The sequence below is a fragment of the Lactuca sativa genome, chromosome 7 (assembly GCF_002870075.4).
Source record: "Lactuca sativa cultivar Salinas chromosome 7, Lsat_Salinas_v11, whole genome shotgun sequence".
Classification (NCBI taxonomy): Eukaryota; Viridiplantae; Streptophyta; class Magnoliopsida; order Asterales; family Asteraceae; genus Lactuca; species Lactuca sativa.
In genome coordinates, this window is record NC_056629.2 from 92,286,650 (window position 1) to 92,302,660 (window position 16,011).

Sequence of the window (16,011 nt, forward strand, 5' to 3'; positions counted from 1 at the left end):
TTATAATGGAAGGTTTCTGTCCTATCCTACTCGTTCAGCTAACGACCCTCCACTAGTCAAGAGTGCGGTGGGTAAGAGTGGATACCCATTCAATCGCCATTTTATAGGCAATTTCCTTAAACACCCCATATAGACTAGCTTCGTGAATGAGGCCTACTAACGGTAAGACTATCTGTTTACTCATACGTATATAATACTAGACTTTTAATGTTATATATAGTATAGGGTGTATTTTATACTTTTAAAATACTAGGTGTTCTAATTTAATAAATTATACTTTTAATTTAATTAAATGGAAACCAAAACTTTATGGATTTATTAAATCTCTTTTAATTATACACCTTAATTAATTAATAAAACCATAAGGGTGTGATTTGAACTTTTCAAAACAATACTAGGGTTTTAGAATTTAACATTTCTAAATTAAACTTTTAATCAACTTTGAAATTCCAAAACTTGAGGGCAAGTTTTTGAAACATTTCAAAACATTAGGGTTTAACTTATTTAAATTTCAAAAACAAAACTTTTAAGTTCAAATTTTAACTATAAAACCTAAAGGGATTAACTGAAACTTTTTCACACGATAATTCAAATCTAAATTACAAATAATCAAACTTTATCTAATAAAACAAATGATTATCTAAAAATTTTGACAATTATCTTCAATTTTGGTAAGGATAATCACCAAATGTTGATAAAAATCGAATTTTATTACAAAAACACGTTTATGGTAATTATCCAAAGCCAAAACAGGAAGAAAATCGCGAATATGAGCTGTCAGACCCTTTGACTCGTCGATTCTGGACCTGGACTCGTCGAGTACAGCCGATTCGGCGAGCTCACCAACTGACTCGGCGAGTCAAACACTCAGGAGCCAAAAATTCCGATTTTAAGTTAATATTCAATAAAATAAGCATCAAATACATCAAACAAACAGCCATGGCTCTGATACCACTGATGGGTTTAGAGCAAAACATCATTCCTATGGTGTGCATGCAAACCCTAATAGCTTTTGGATCTAGTTTTTCTAATGAACATGCAATTGAATATCCAAAGCTATAAACCCTAGATCTAGCATACATTTAATCATATTAACATAAGAATAGGGTTTAGATCTTACCTTGATTGTTATGTAGTAATAACAATCTCAAATCCTCCTTTGTAATGGCTTTAGGAAGCTTAGAGTCATAAGTGTCACTCCTCTAATGGCTCATAAACACCAAGAGCAAGAGGATGAAGAATAAGGAGAGAGGAGGCTGCCCAAAATGTCCAAAAACCCTAGTGGAACTCTTCCCCACGTTTTTGGGGCTTAAGGATACTATATATACATGTAGGCTATTAGGGTTTTTCAACTAGGAAACCCTAATCTGACTGCTTAATCACTAAGCAGCCCATGGACCCTTTTAGAATATCCCTTGGACGATTTCTAATGGATTTCCCCATAGAATTCGTCCAACCTATTATTCAAAGGTGATCCATAGCCCAAATGCAATTATCTTATAATTATAGTTCCAGTCTCTTAAGTTTAATTAATCTCTTTTAGCCACAAAATTAATTATCAATTAATTCTTTACTAATATTAATTAAACAATATGATTTCTCCTTTTAATATATTATTCTCATAATATATTAATAAATCATAATTAATCCTTTCTCTCTATAATTCATCATATCAAGTTGCTTTGGTGAAGGCAACCCAAAAGGACCATGCACCATCGGGTCAAGTACATACCAAAATAGTTATGGACTTGAATAAATATTCTATAATATCCCGCTAATCCAAGAAATCTTCAAGTTTCTGAGGGAGTTGTCGGAACCGACCATCACATTACTGCCTCGATCTTGGATGGTTCCACTACAATACCATCCTTGTTGGCTAGATGTCTGAGGAATTGAACCTCTCTCAACAAAAACTGGCACTTGGAGAACTTCACATACAACTTTTCCCTTATTAAAACCTCGAGTACTTCTCTTAAGTGCTCCTTATGCTGCTATTGAGTCTTTGAAAAGACCAAGATATCGTCGATAAACATGATTACTAATCGATCAAGCATAGGTCTACATACTTGGTTCATTATATAACTAAATAGAGACCAAGGATACATATATTTCTTTGTTGGAGTCCCTCATGATGTCTTTACGAAGAGCTTTAGTTTCTTTATAATTTTGTAGATTTCCAAACAAAGAATAATCTCATTGTTCTTGAGAACATCATCATGATGTTCCCAGCTTTTCCCAAGAGAATCTAAGAACTTCAAGACCAACTGAGGGGAGGGCTTGACAATCCCAAACCTGTGCATAGCATTCACCAAACAGTTAAACCCGTTAAAGTTTTGGGTTAGAGACTCACCTTGCTGAGCAAATAAATGCTCGTATCTCTTGTTGAGACTGTTGATAGTTGTTGCTTGAACTTACACAGTTCCTTTATATGCCTCAGTTAGTGCTTCCATCATTTCTTGAGCAGATTCACAGTGCTGAACTAGATGATACACATGATAAGAAAGAGAGTTTCCTATGGCTTCCCTTTCCTTAACATCAAGACTAATATGTCTTTTATCATCATCGTCATAGCTAGTCTTTTGCTTTTGTTTCATTGGTCCAAAAGGATCATACATAGGAATGTGTGGACCTTTGTCGACGATGTTGAACACATCAAAGTCCATGGTTTCAAGAACAATCATAGCCTTTGATTTCCACATTGCAAAATTGTGTTCATCAAATGGGGGTTCTTGTTTAAGGCAGACGACTTAGGATAATAAGAGGAAGACATGATAACTTGAATGTATTGTAAACCTGCTCTGATACCAAATGAAGGTTTGTATTGATCGGATACACTCAAGTATGAATAATAAAGAACAAACAAAGAGTAAACAAGAACATAAAAACAAGGATGATCACAAAAATGTTTTCACTAAGAAAAGGTTCTCAGAAAGAGAACAGTCTCACAAAGCGAGGTACAAATCTCTACTAGGGTTTAACTCTAATAGTATACTATATACGATTATAGAAATAAAGATCCTACTATGTTAGGATATATTCTAATCTATGTAAAGTATGATCCTAATCACTAAGATTACGGATCTGATATCTATTCGATAATCACATAGTATATCTACCTAATATACAAACGATCACTAAGATCATGGGGATCTCATTGTTGCTGATCAAGCTAATGTTGGCACTGGTGTTGATTCTGGCGCTGGTGGATAGTGTGTTATGTGATTGACTCATCAGATTATAAGGTGTGACCTTACACATTTCTTGGGCTGGACCCCCTGAATATTTGACTGGTGAAGATGTTGGGGTCGTCCGCCTCTTTGTGTTGATAGCAGGAGGTGGGGGTAGGCTCTAACCATTGGAGATGGATGTAATAATGCTAGAAGTGGATTTTGGTAATGAAGAAATTTTTAGTGAAAAATGTGTAAGTGACTTCAAATCTGAGAAAAAACTTTTTGAATTTCTTTAAGAAAAAAATGTAATAACACCACTTGTCCCACGGATGGCGCCAAATTATTTTGGTAAAAAATTGATAAACTGGTTTCATAACAAAATTAGTGTGACGTGATGTTTAAAATAAGATATATAAAATCAAAGTGTTTAAGATCTTGAAATGTGCTGAAATCGTGGGCAGGCCCAAGATCCTTGGAAGAAAATAATGATATTTAGGAAACTGTTTATCAAAAGAGTACTATCTTTTTATGTAAATAAGTGTTTTGAAGAATTTGAGAAAAAAATATTGTTAAAGTTGTTTAACAAGCGAATTCGTATAATGGATCTCAATGTATTTAAAAAGATACCAAGATACCATAAGAAATCTTAGTAATTTTGACAATATAATCAGATTAACATTTAAGTAAATAAGAGAAAATGTTGTTATCAATCAAACAACATTAAATAAAATAAAAGTAAACGCAAGAACATAATGATGTACGATGAAAGCCCTTAATCTTTTTGGATTTCCAGCATAAAACCTCAGGAGGTGATGAAATCACCTACCTTAGAATTTGTATTAATTGAAATAAAATTACAAGTGCTAGCTGATCTAGTAGTAGGAGTAGAATGCTAAAGTCCAGAGAGAACGAGAGTAAGAGTAGAGGTTAGAGCGTGTGTGTGAATGATGATTAATTAGGCTTTTATACATAGTGACAATAACAAATATTATGAGATTCAAAGGATCTTCCTTGATCCATGCTTGACCCGATTTTCTCGATATTCTTCAACATTCACAAGGCATTGACCGTGTGCCTTGGATATGGTCTGTTCATTTCTAGTCAAGTTTATAGTTCCTGCATAATATATTACAAGAAACACGATGACAGATAAATATATTGTCTAAATTCAAGATCTAGGTCTTGCTTAAGATGTCAATACAAGTTCAAGATATAAAAATAGTAAGATGAAAATTCTACCCATAACATAAAAGATGTCGAACATAAAACATAATACCCATTTAAGTAAAGTGAGACAACCTCTAATGTAAAGAGGTCTTAGTTTCCACACATAACTTAAAGGTGAGCATCAACACCACTTTTTTACAAGCATCAATATAACAGATATTATCACCAATAGACAACCAAAGAAAAGTAAAAGGAGTTTTAATTGAAGCACACCCAATATTTGTAGCCATTTCTTGCACTACCGAGTACTCGACACATATATCCAACAATTTACTTTTTTTAAATTCATCTTTAGACCAGATACAATATAAAATCGAGGAATAAGAACAATTTTCATAATATTGGAATGCGACCACTAACCCAAAAAAAAGTCGCATCATTTGTATAAAAAAGTTATTTGCCAATACACATGTTAATACTAACATGCTACAATACATCTAGTGTACGTATATCACATTTGATTGTGTGCAATGCCATAACTTGAAAGTTGACGCTTGATTGTTTTTTATAGTCTAGGTCTGAGAGGTTTGAAAAATATCTTAGAGAGATGACATAGAAGGAAAAAGTTACTCTGTTTTTCTACCCTGTATTCTTGGCTTTTAAAGATTCCAATTTTGAACAAATTATTGATAGATGATTACTATTCTAGAAAATTATGACAATCCATCTAGAAATTCCCTTTAGTCCACATCATAAAAAGGTTAGTCATGTCATTAGGTACATGTAGTTCCAGTAGAAAATCTAAATTTTCAGAACAGTAAAACAAAATCAAAACTTAAGCGTTTAAGCCTCTTAAAAATGTTAAAGTGGTCTAGGGAAACTGCTATAAATCTTATTACTTTTAGACTTTAGTGAGATTATTCCAAAGTTGCATGTCTATATAATGAAATTCACGTAGAAAAATAAAATCATCATAATATTATAAAACCCAACTTTAGCTATTTCTTCATTGTAATATTCTTCTTTATCTCGCTTTTTGCTACCTTATTGATATAATTTCTGCTATAAAAATGGGTGATCCTAAATACATCTTCTATACTTAATTTGTATACTCCTACCTATGTAAATAGAATATTTTATTTATGTATTGTGAGTGGCAATGTAATGTGATTATGTAAAGATGATTAGATATAAAGTTTATAAAAAACGATAAAAAGTATAAAAGAGAGTATAAATAATAAGACCCCTACAAAACTTAAATAATATTTCATACCATTTCCTAGAAATAAATCAAAGGCATTTGGAATTCAAATTGGTTTGTGGTTTTAGATGTGAAAAGAATAAATCCGAATAACGAGATAGCAAGTTGAATTCATTGACCAATAGTACTTGCATTATAGAGAAAGAATATCGCATCCACATGTTTATGTCATTTATGTTTATAATGATTTAGGGAAGAATGATGAATACCTATAACAACCAACAAGTTTTCTAAAACAAAATAGTGGTAAGGTGTGCTTTTCCGAAAAAAAAAAGGGTAAGTTGTTGGGAAATATAATAGGTGCTAATAATTATCTTCATACTAAACTCGTTCGCTTACCAACATAATCTAATTGAATATAATGACTCATGTTATTTTTTGATTTCATTTAATTAATGCTAAGAGAATTATATATATATATATATATATATATATATATATATATATATATATATATATATATATATATATATATATATATATATATAAAAGCTGTTTACCCACGCCAAACGACAGGTGCGAATAATTTTTTCAGAAATTAGTTTCTACAAACGATTTGTTTTTTTATATAAGTTTTGAACCAATTTCGATTTTTAAAATCATTTTATTAAACTGATTTTTGTTATAATAAATTTGGTTTTTTTGAAGTGAACTTTAATTAGAAAACGGATTTAAGACCGCTTTGATTCGGTTATATTAGAAAAAGTGAAAAAAAAAAAATAGTTTCATATATATATATATATATATATATATATATATATATATATATATATATATATATATATATATATATTAAAACCTATTACTAAATGTCGGTTCGGTTTTAACCTACCTGGTAGATTCATTGACCAGTGGAGGTGGCGACAGATTCATTGATGGAATGGATAGCAAACTCTAAGAGGACGGAGAATTCACCAAAACTCTAGGAATATTCGTGCTAAATTCACCTTAATCCTAGGAAAATTTGGCTCCAACTTCATAAAACCCTCATAAATTCAGGCGTGGGCTATTTAGGGTTAGAATTGTGGTGATAGAGTTGAATGATGAAGGTGGTTGTTCAATGGTTGTGAATGAAGACAAACAGTGGCGTTTGTGGTGGCTTTGGGGAGTTGATTGTTGTAGATTGATTCATTCGACAAAAGAGATGTTGACGATTGTAGTGTTCTTCCACAAGGAACGTCGTTACGATGCAACTGTAGAGAAAAGTTGTGTTTTTGCAAGAAATATATTTTTAGAAACATGTTATAGTCTAGAGAACACAATGCATTATATCAAAAAAAAAATATGGTTTACATTTTTGGATTAGTAAAAATAAATGTTGTTGATCTAGGTTAAAAATGTCTGGGGTTGTTAATTTTTGTTCATCGGTTTATCTTTTTTTTTTTTTTAAAAAAAAAATAGTTTATTTCTGATACTCGTATCATATTATAAAGAAAACATAATTCATTCAACAATAATTTATTACATAAAATAGTATCTCTTGTCGTGTTGAACTATTCCCTTTTTTATGATCGGGGTTATTCCCTTTTCTATGAATCCCGTAAAATCTATAACACAAGTTGGAGCGGGCGCATGATTTCACAGTAGAGTTGCACGGTAGTAGAAGAAAAAATAAAATTTTCGAAAATTTTTGAAAAATTTTCCACTAAGGCAGGAAAAGTCACGGATTGCCTGTGCCATCATAGACTCCCTAGGTCTGCCCCTGAACACAAGCATTAGGTAACAAACATTATTGGTAATTTGTTTTTTTTTTGTAGTTTTTTTTGCCCCACCTTCCGTTTACAATAAACCAATAAAAAATGAATATGACAACATCATTTATTTTCTTTTTGTATCCCACGTGAAGTGCATTGAAGACCAATAAATATATTTCTTAAATTTTTTATTTTTAGCACTTACCTGAGTAATTAGATTAGAATTTGATGATGTGTCATCTTTTCCTTTTTGCTTTTTCGACGACATCTGTCACATTTTCTATTATAGATCAAGTTGGCTTTTATAAAAAAAATAATACTGGTGATATCAAACTCTATAAACTTCGTATCCTAAATTAAGATCAGCTCATCATTATAAAAGTTATACTTTGATAAAAACACAAACATATATAAATTATAATTGTAATTAAAGAATACCATAACAATTAATTGTTGCTAGTATAGTAATAATAGCATAAATATTATATTCATCTATATTTTTTTTTTGATAAAAATAATATTTATTTATTTATTGATAAATTATAAAATATAAAATAATAAAATATTTCAAATTAGTTGATTATTTATTTACTGTTTAGGCATGCTAAACTTTCTAGACAATATAGTTAATTCATATAAAACATAAAAACAATATATGATATTATTACTAAGAAAAACCCATGGCAAATCTAGTTTCAACTTAAGGGTAGACTCATAGCATGAAACTCCCTAAAATACATATTACATACACACAACTTGCAAAGTGAATATATGAGCAGATTCATAAATCATGTTTTGTGCAATAAATGTCAGCATATTTATTGAATTTTTTCTTATAACATTGTAGTTTCAAAAATCATGTGTAGTGCACAAAACACACTTCTACTTTTTAATAAAAATAAATTAAAATAGCATGCTACAGTAAACAAATAAAATAAAGTAGGTTGCTGTGATTATCGAAAAAATAATACAAAATAAAAAATAAATAAAAGTAGGTTACCAAAGGCCACTTTAAAACACTATGTTGTTAGCTCCTTTAAATGAATTTTGGTTGTTGACTTCACCATGTGATTCCGTTTAAGGTATATGAAGTTTAGGGTGCAACCAACATTGCGACCTACGAAAAATGCCTTAAGAAGGCTTTTTAAATTTGCTGATATCAGTTGTTAAAAACAATGAAGTGAGCTGCCATTTTTTCTTATAATTTTCATTTATTTAACAACTTCGTTATTACCTTTTCAACAAACCATGGACAAAGTCAAAATAAAAGAAATAAATATGACAGATAGTAAAACCTCTATATTTTAGCATCATAATAAGCTTAGAAACAAACAAATTAAGTTTCCACATTTACCCTTGAGATCCAAACTTGAAATTCAGATTTAAACTTTTTCTAATGCTTTACTTTAAACTTTAAACTTCCCACTTCCTACCTTTTTCCCTGATGAATTTGATCAAATTATGAGTTTTTCGGATTTGTCTCTTTCAAAGCTAGTATATATTTCTTTTCTCACATTTTCCACCTTTTAGGGAAACCCCTATAGCATGTCTAAAAATATTTGTTCTTCATTCCGCCACAAATTTCTCACTCAAACCCATTAAAAAAGGTTTGCTAAAATGAAGGCATACACTTCTAGTGATCCTGGACATTGCTAAAACCATCTTTAGAATTGTTGCTAAAACTTGTTTAACCGTAATAGCAATATACTTGCAATTGTACGCTTCTATTTTTTGCATAAGTTTAACATGCTCCATTCAGGCTACTTCCATTTTCTTTGGATTATACATGATGTAGGACATTGCCAAAGTGATCAATGTAGTGTCGGTTCCAAGTTCTTGCACCAATCGAAAACTCTACTTGAGGTAAAAAAAGTTTAAAATATGTCATCAATAATAAAACAAAACATACCATACTACACTTGATTAGTTTAACTAAATGCATACCTGCATATTTCGAAAACCTTAAAAGAAGATAAATGAAAAATAAATAGTTACATGATTTCATCTAAAGTTAATCAACACATGTATATCTTCACCTCATGATCATCTAAGAGATGAAGGTCACCAGATGTAAGTAATTACTTTGAGTTCAACTTAAGAGCTGTACAATCATGAGAACCAAAAGTTTAGCAAATAAGACGACTTTCATTTTATAGTTTTATGGATTAAAAATAATTATAGATTTTCTAACCCGACCACCCTTTCATATATAGTAATCCTAATCCTAATTCATATTCACATTATCTATTAAACTCAAATCACACCCAAGCATAACTCATTATTCCAACCTTTTAGATTTTCATAGAAAAGTTCAAACATACACTTAGAAATTATAGCAAACAGATGAGTTGCCTAAACTAAAAGTAAGAAAGAAAGACCAAATTACCCTTATACTGTAATTTCTTCCCATTTCCGTTCTTGAACATTCATCTTGAATCAACCTCATGTAAGGGTGCTATGATGCTTGTTAATTAATGACTTCTTTGGAACTCTGCAATAACCAATTTTTTTTATTAATAATGAGGGATTTCATATAGTAATTAAGTCATTCACACAAATGATTTGAAAAAAAAAACTCAGACCTCGTTTGTGGATAAAGAGAAACAAATTACACTAACCACTCTCCAGGATCTAAACAACATCGATTCTGGAGATATTACACATTCAAAACACGTTGATTCATTATTTTCAAATTTAGTTCATAGCCATCATCGCCAACACATCTAGAAGTTGTCAAAAAGGGAAACAGATAAAAATCATTGAAAAGGGAAAATAACAAATCAAAAGGAAAACTAACCATCCTGGATTGTATAACTTCAACCGATTGGAGAAGGGCGTCTGGAGAGTGAACGGCGGATTAATGTTGTTGTTGGTAACAAAATTTTGAATTGGGAAATAAGAGTAGGAAAGGATAAAGGTTGATATTTTTTCCTTACCTAGAACTAATGGCTGTAAGACATCAATGGTGACAATGGCAACGACCGGCGGTGGTTGTTATGCTTCCTTAGAAATTGAGCGGTGGTAGTCGACGGTAGTCTTCAAAAAACCCCCGAACACCAAATAGGGCGGTGTTTGTGGAAGTTTTGTAGGTGGAAATAACATCAGCAACCATGGTTTATAAGTAGTAATAGACCCAAATATCAAACAAAACAAAAGAAACTTACACAGATACAAGAACAATGGAGGGGAATGGATACCAATTTACCGATGGAAGCTCTAGGATGTAAGATTTGTTGTTGCACTTTCCCTTGCCTTGGGTTTGGAGAGAAAACGCAGATGACAGGAGAGAGAAAGAAGAGGAGGCAATGCAAGTTGAAATGGGTGCTAGGGTTTCTAAATAGATTGTTGAAGAGAGCTCAATTCAAAATTTCAATTAAATCAGAGATGAACGAAGATTGAGGGATGAAGAACAGCTGTCATTGACCGAGAACGTAGGTGATCTGGTATTATTTAATTTGAATTTTTCAATGGCCAGATAAGATATGATTTTTCGGGGAATGCATAATGTTCTTGTAAATGTTGCTTTAAGGGGTATACCTCTTAAAATTCAGCATTTAAGGCTAAATGTTTATTAAGGTATATATATATATATATATATATATATATATATATATATATATATATATATATATATATATATATATATATATATATATATATATATATATATATATATATATATATATATATATATATATATATATAGGAAGGATCATTTGAGAACTCATAGTTTCCCGAGAACCTGAGAACTAAAAGTGGACCTTTAAATTAAAAAAAATCAACGACTAAGATCTTTTATGGCACTTTTGTAAATAAAAAGGAAAAAAACACGGAAGGGCATCTAAAAAAATAACATAAGGATATTTTAGGGATTTAGAAATTATCCCCCAAATAAACATTCCCTTTTCCCAATTATTCATTGGCTCCATCGACCTCCTCCCTAATTCCATCGACTAGGGATGAGCATAGGCGGGTACCCGCCTCATTTGGCGAGAACCGGAACCGGAACCGGAACCGGCGGTTCCTAGAAAGTTAGAACCGGAACCGGAACCGGTCTAGGCAGTTCTTCAATTTTTGGAACCAGTCCCGGAACCGGCGGTTCCGGTTCCGGGAGCGGGTAACCCGGTTACATCAACGTTATTAAAAATTTTCAATAAAACCACAATTTATTTCGGTCGGAATCAAATAAATTCGGAACAAAAACGGAAAAAATCGGACCAATATTTTCTAAATCGGTCAAAATAGCGCACGCATATATTCATACTATATATATATATATATATATATATATATATATATATATATATATATATATATATATATATATATATATATACCGGTTCCGGCGGGTACCCAGCGGGTAGCGGTTCCTAAAAAATGAGAACCGGAACCGGAACCGCTTAAGGCGGTTCCGTAACTTTAGGAACCGGAACCGGAACCGCTTAAGGCGGTTCCAGTTTCAGAACCGGCAGTTCCAAGGCGGTTCCGGTTCCGAAAGCGGGTACCCGGTTCTGATGCTCATCCCTACCATCGACACCTCCCTCCACCCCTACCCCCCCTCCGCCTCCAATCCCCAACCTACCTGTATCAACGACCAGCACAGTCCATGATTCGTTGTTGTCGATCATCTTGACTCCATTGATGGTGCGTTCTCTTCTCCTTCATACATAGGTCTATAGAAGACCACTCATACATCGACCTACCATTCTCTTCACCGAAGATCCTCCAGCCTCCCTCTCATCTCTGTCAACCATCGATAATTTATCATTAATCGAAAAAATACCGATTAAGCTCATGCATCGCAAATACACGCCTAGTTGGAAATCCATTTCTACAAAATCAGTTCTTCAAAATCGATAGTCGATAGAGCTTTGGTATCGATTTTCTAGTCATGATATCAAGAAGTTAGGGCTTAAATCATTGAAGGTAATCTAAAATTGATTCACGTGTGGATTTTTTTTCTCATCTATTGAGTCAACCAGTCACATACCCTGCGGTCTATTTTTCTCTTCTTTACTTCTTCCTCTTACAGGTTTCTTATTTTGCTTACTTGCCATATGATTTAGCTTACAAAGTTACAGTTTCTATAATGCTTATTGTAATGTAATGTGTTTATGTGTTTGATTCATGCAGTCAACACATATGGCTCCTCAGCAGATAACTGAAGAAGTTGTATACCTCTGCACAGGCAATCCGTTGCCTAAAGACATTGAACATATATCTTACTGGCTTCTAAATGAATCATTTTCATTTAGCTTTCAAAGTATCCATCATATTTTATTTTCATTTCAAGGCTTCAGTTTTCTTTTCTTCTTTCTTTTCTTGTTGGTGGTTAACTTTTTTTTTACAGAAATATCTGATATCAAGGCAAGAAAAGGATTGGCTTTAGTGGACATTGTAAGAGAAGTAACCATGTAAGTCTTGTAATATTTGGTTAAGAAGCTACATCTTGGTGATATCTTCACACTTCACACCATTGCTTGATTTTAATTCAAATTCTAATGTCAACTCCCAATTGAATCCGCTAAATGCACATAACCTGTTTGATAAATTGCCTCTGAATGACTGAACTTCCTTCATTGTTTATATCAAACAGCCATTCTATCTGTTTTCCAAATTGAAATTCTATAATTGTTTGTGCATTTGATAATTCTAACTAATGCACATTCCCTCACCATGATTACACAACATTACTTTGTTACATTTGGTGTTTTTATGAATCTTTTAGCTTATTTAAATCCATAAAATGATTTCAAACCAATCATATTTGTTGTCCTTAAGTATACATATTGAAGCTATCTGGGATTGTGGGATTGTTTCATTAGCTCTTATAATGGGATATAAGCTTTTTTTAATAGTTTTAAAAAATTACAGGCACCCCACTATAGCGAAATGGGTCACCCGACAAGCCTATATTGTGCAACGCGTGTGGGTCTCATTGGAGAACTAAAGGATCACTTGTAAACTACACCCCACTTCATGCGAGATCTGAGCCTGATGATTTTGAGGATCATAGAGTTTCAAGAGTGAAGAGTATATCCATTAAGAACAAAGGATTTCAAAGAGAGATGGAATTCCTGGTCTCCGAAGGACAACTCGATTTCAATATGCTAGTGTGGAATATCCCATCAGAGTATAACAATCTATTTCTTTTGGATTTTGGTAATTTTGCATTGAGAAAGATGTATATTTTAATTAATCTTTGGGATATTTTCTGTTCCATCGTTGATTTCTGATTTCAAATTGTTTTGAGTTTTTGGTCTCATTAATTTAAGGTATGTGTTCACATACCTTAAATTAGACTAACACAGGATGTAAAAAGTTGTGTTACCATAGAGTATGAATCACAGTGATTCATATATGAATCATATTTGATTCACATGTGATTCACATGTGAATAATGTGAATCGCATGTGATTCATATGTAAATCACATTTGATTCACATGTAAATCACACATGATTCATATGTAAATGACATTTGATTCACATGTAAATGACATGTGATTCACATATGAATCCGCAGATTCATGTGATTCATATGAAAATCAAATATAATTCACATATGATGTCATATGTAAATGTGATTCATATGTGAATCACATGTGATTTATTTGTTAATCACATTTGATTCACATGTGAATAATGTGAATCACATGTAAATCACATTTGATTCACATGTAAATCACACATGATTCACATGTAAATGACATGTGATTCACATGCAAATGCCATCTGATTCATATATGAATCACTGATTCATGTGATTTATATGAAAATCAAATGTAATTCACATATGATGTTATATGTAAATGTGATTCATATGGGAATCGTATGTGATTCATATGTTAATCACATGAAAATCACATGTATTTTTGTAAGTGTTTTTGCAACAATTATTTTTTTAAATTTTCTTCTAGATTTGGAAGAAATTGTGGTGAATATTGAAGATGTGAAAAATGATAAATTGAAGAAAATAAGGAAATATTTACACGAAGACATGAAAACGATATGAAATTTGTAGCATTTTTTGTTTTTTATATTTTATTTTGTATAGAAAAAATACTTGTACCATTATGTTTATAGATTAATTAATAAAAATAAGATTTTTTGTGATTTACCTACGAATACTATAGTATAAGAAATATACATATATGCATTTGAAAAAATATGCATATATGTACCTAAAAATTTAATTTTTTAAAAAAATACAGTTTTTTTTAATTGTAGTTATTTTTGTAAAAAAATGTTACGTTCTTTAAAACACTTGTAGTTTTTTTTAATTTAAAAATGTAGTTTTTTAATGCAGTTGTTTTGAAAAAAAAATCCAATTGTTTTAAAAAAAAATGCAATTTTTTTTAAAAATTATAGTATTTTAAAAAAATATATTATTTTTTTTCACTTTTTTTTTTCAAATATTCATGTTTTCTATAAAAAATTAAAAAATCTGCATCTTCTTTTAAAAAAAAACAAACGAAAAATACTATATTTAAAAAAATCTGAAAATTTGATTTATGATGTAAATTTTTAGACATTTATATTAATATATTAAATAACACAAAAAATTAAACATTAAATGAGGTTGGTAAGATGACGATCATGTCTTTAATAAATTACTTTTGATCCAATGTTCCACTTTTAGTTCTCGGGAAACTATAAGTTCTCAACCGATCTCACCCATATATATATATATATATATATATATATATATATATATATATATATATATATATATATATATATATATATGCTACCTTATGAATAGTAAATTTGCATGTTTTGTTGTCAACTTTGCCCGTTGTTTTTCTAGCAATTTTTGACACTTTTAGTCATTGGAATAAATATTTTTATATTTTTAGGAACCTTTTAATATTTAATGTTTGGCCACAACACTTTAAGGAATTGATAATTTTTGGTCATTTTTCTAAAAACTTGCTAATTTCAACCCCTTTAATTCTTTAGGCATTTGGTCCTTACAGTCAAAACTTTTACATTTTCTTTTATAAAAAACACAAAAAATGGCCTGAGGCGAAGCCCAGGTTTTTCCGCTAGTTGTTAGTATATGATTTAAATTGGATATTCCACCAGAAAAGTAAAATAAAATAAAGTAGGTATATCATGTACAAATAGAATTCATTGGTATGCATGGTTACTTAATGAGAGTCTCAAAGTATTTAAGAATGTTAGAGAATTTGAGCATCTTCATTTTAACAATTCAATAAATTTGTTATGAATAATATATATATATATATATATATATATATATATATATATATATATATATATATATATATATATTATCTTCATAAATAGTATATATTTTGATTTGTCTAAGATCTTACTTACTATCTTGCATCTTGACACCTTTGTTGAAACATGGAAGTGACCCTCTTAAACTTAGTCTACCACAGCTCTCAAGGATCCACAGTCAAGCCCTCATTCGCAGCCTCATCCGAAGTCATCAACCCAACCGTAGTCTTACTTACGTTACTTAGTTTAACTTTATCTATTTTTCTGTAATACTCTCTATTGTCCGGTATGCCTTGCCTGGCTACTCTTAGAGATGTGATCCAATGTAATTTTTGAGTCTCTATATATAGAGCTCATTCTTTCACAGTTAATAACAATCTGAACAATCTTCAAGTCTATGAATTACATCTCTTCATTATACATCTCATATCTCTTCTTACTCTTAAAGTTCTCTAGAACGTAACTGATAAT

At 31.1% G+C, this 16,011-nt stretch overlaps 1 protein-coding gene and 1 long non-coding RNA gene across 3 annotated transcripts; one reads left to right on the plus strand and one right to left on the minus strand.

The window, feature by feature from the left end:
• Nucleotides 1–8,484: 8,484 nt before the first annotated feature.
• LOC111883740 (uncharacterized) lies at nucleotides 8,485–10,697 on the minus strand. Of its 2 annotated transcripts, XR_006184868.2 has the most exons (5): nucleotides 10,229–10,697; nucleotides 10,090–10,130; nucleotides 9,875–10,015; nucleotides 9,679–9,783; nucleotides 8,485–9,146 (listed from the first exon to the last, which is right to left on the minus strand). It is a non-coding gene; the product is annotated as an uncharacterized LOC111883740 (long non-coding RNA). The 2 variants fall into 2 exon arrangements; XR_002847518.3 differs by lacking the exon at nucleotides 8,485–9,146 and having other exon boundaries at nucleotides 9,564–9,783.
• A 1,092-nt stretch (nucleotides 10,698–11,789) lies between these two features.
• LOC122195069 (replication factor C subunit 3-like) lies at nucleotides 11,790–13,535 on the plus strand. The gene is made up of 4 exons (XM_042896540.2): nucleotides 11,790–12,218; nucleotides 12,426–12,555; nucleotides 12,643–12,706; nucleotides 13,167–13,535. The coding sequence occupies exons 2-4, from the start codon at nucleotides 12,435–12,437 to the stop codon at nucleotides 13,240–13,242; spliced, it is 261 nt and encodes an 86-aa protein (XP_042752474.1). The 5' UTR covers nucleotides 11,790–12,218; nucleotides 12,426–12,434; the 3' UTR covers nucleotides 13,243–13,535.
• The last annotated feature ends 2,476 nt before the right edge of the window (nucleotides 13,536–16,011 follow it).

What these genes read in the sequence shown, in the direction of transcription:
- LOC122195069 (XM_042896540.2), top strand. Translation starts at nt 12,435, where the DNA reads ATGGCTCCTCAGCAGATAACTGAAGAAGTTGTATACCTCTGCACAGGC. An exon ending in ATTTTCATTTAGCTTTCAAA is followed by an intron (nt 12,556 to 12,642) that starts GTATCCATCATA and finishes TTTTTTTTACAG; the next exon opens with AAATATCTGATATCAAGGCA. An exon ending in ATTGTAAGAGAAGTAACCAT is followed by an intron (nt 12,707 to 13,166) that starts GTAAGTCTTGTA and finishes AAAAAATTACAG; the next exon opens with GCACCCCACTATAGCGAAAT.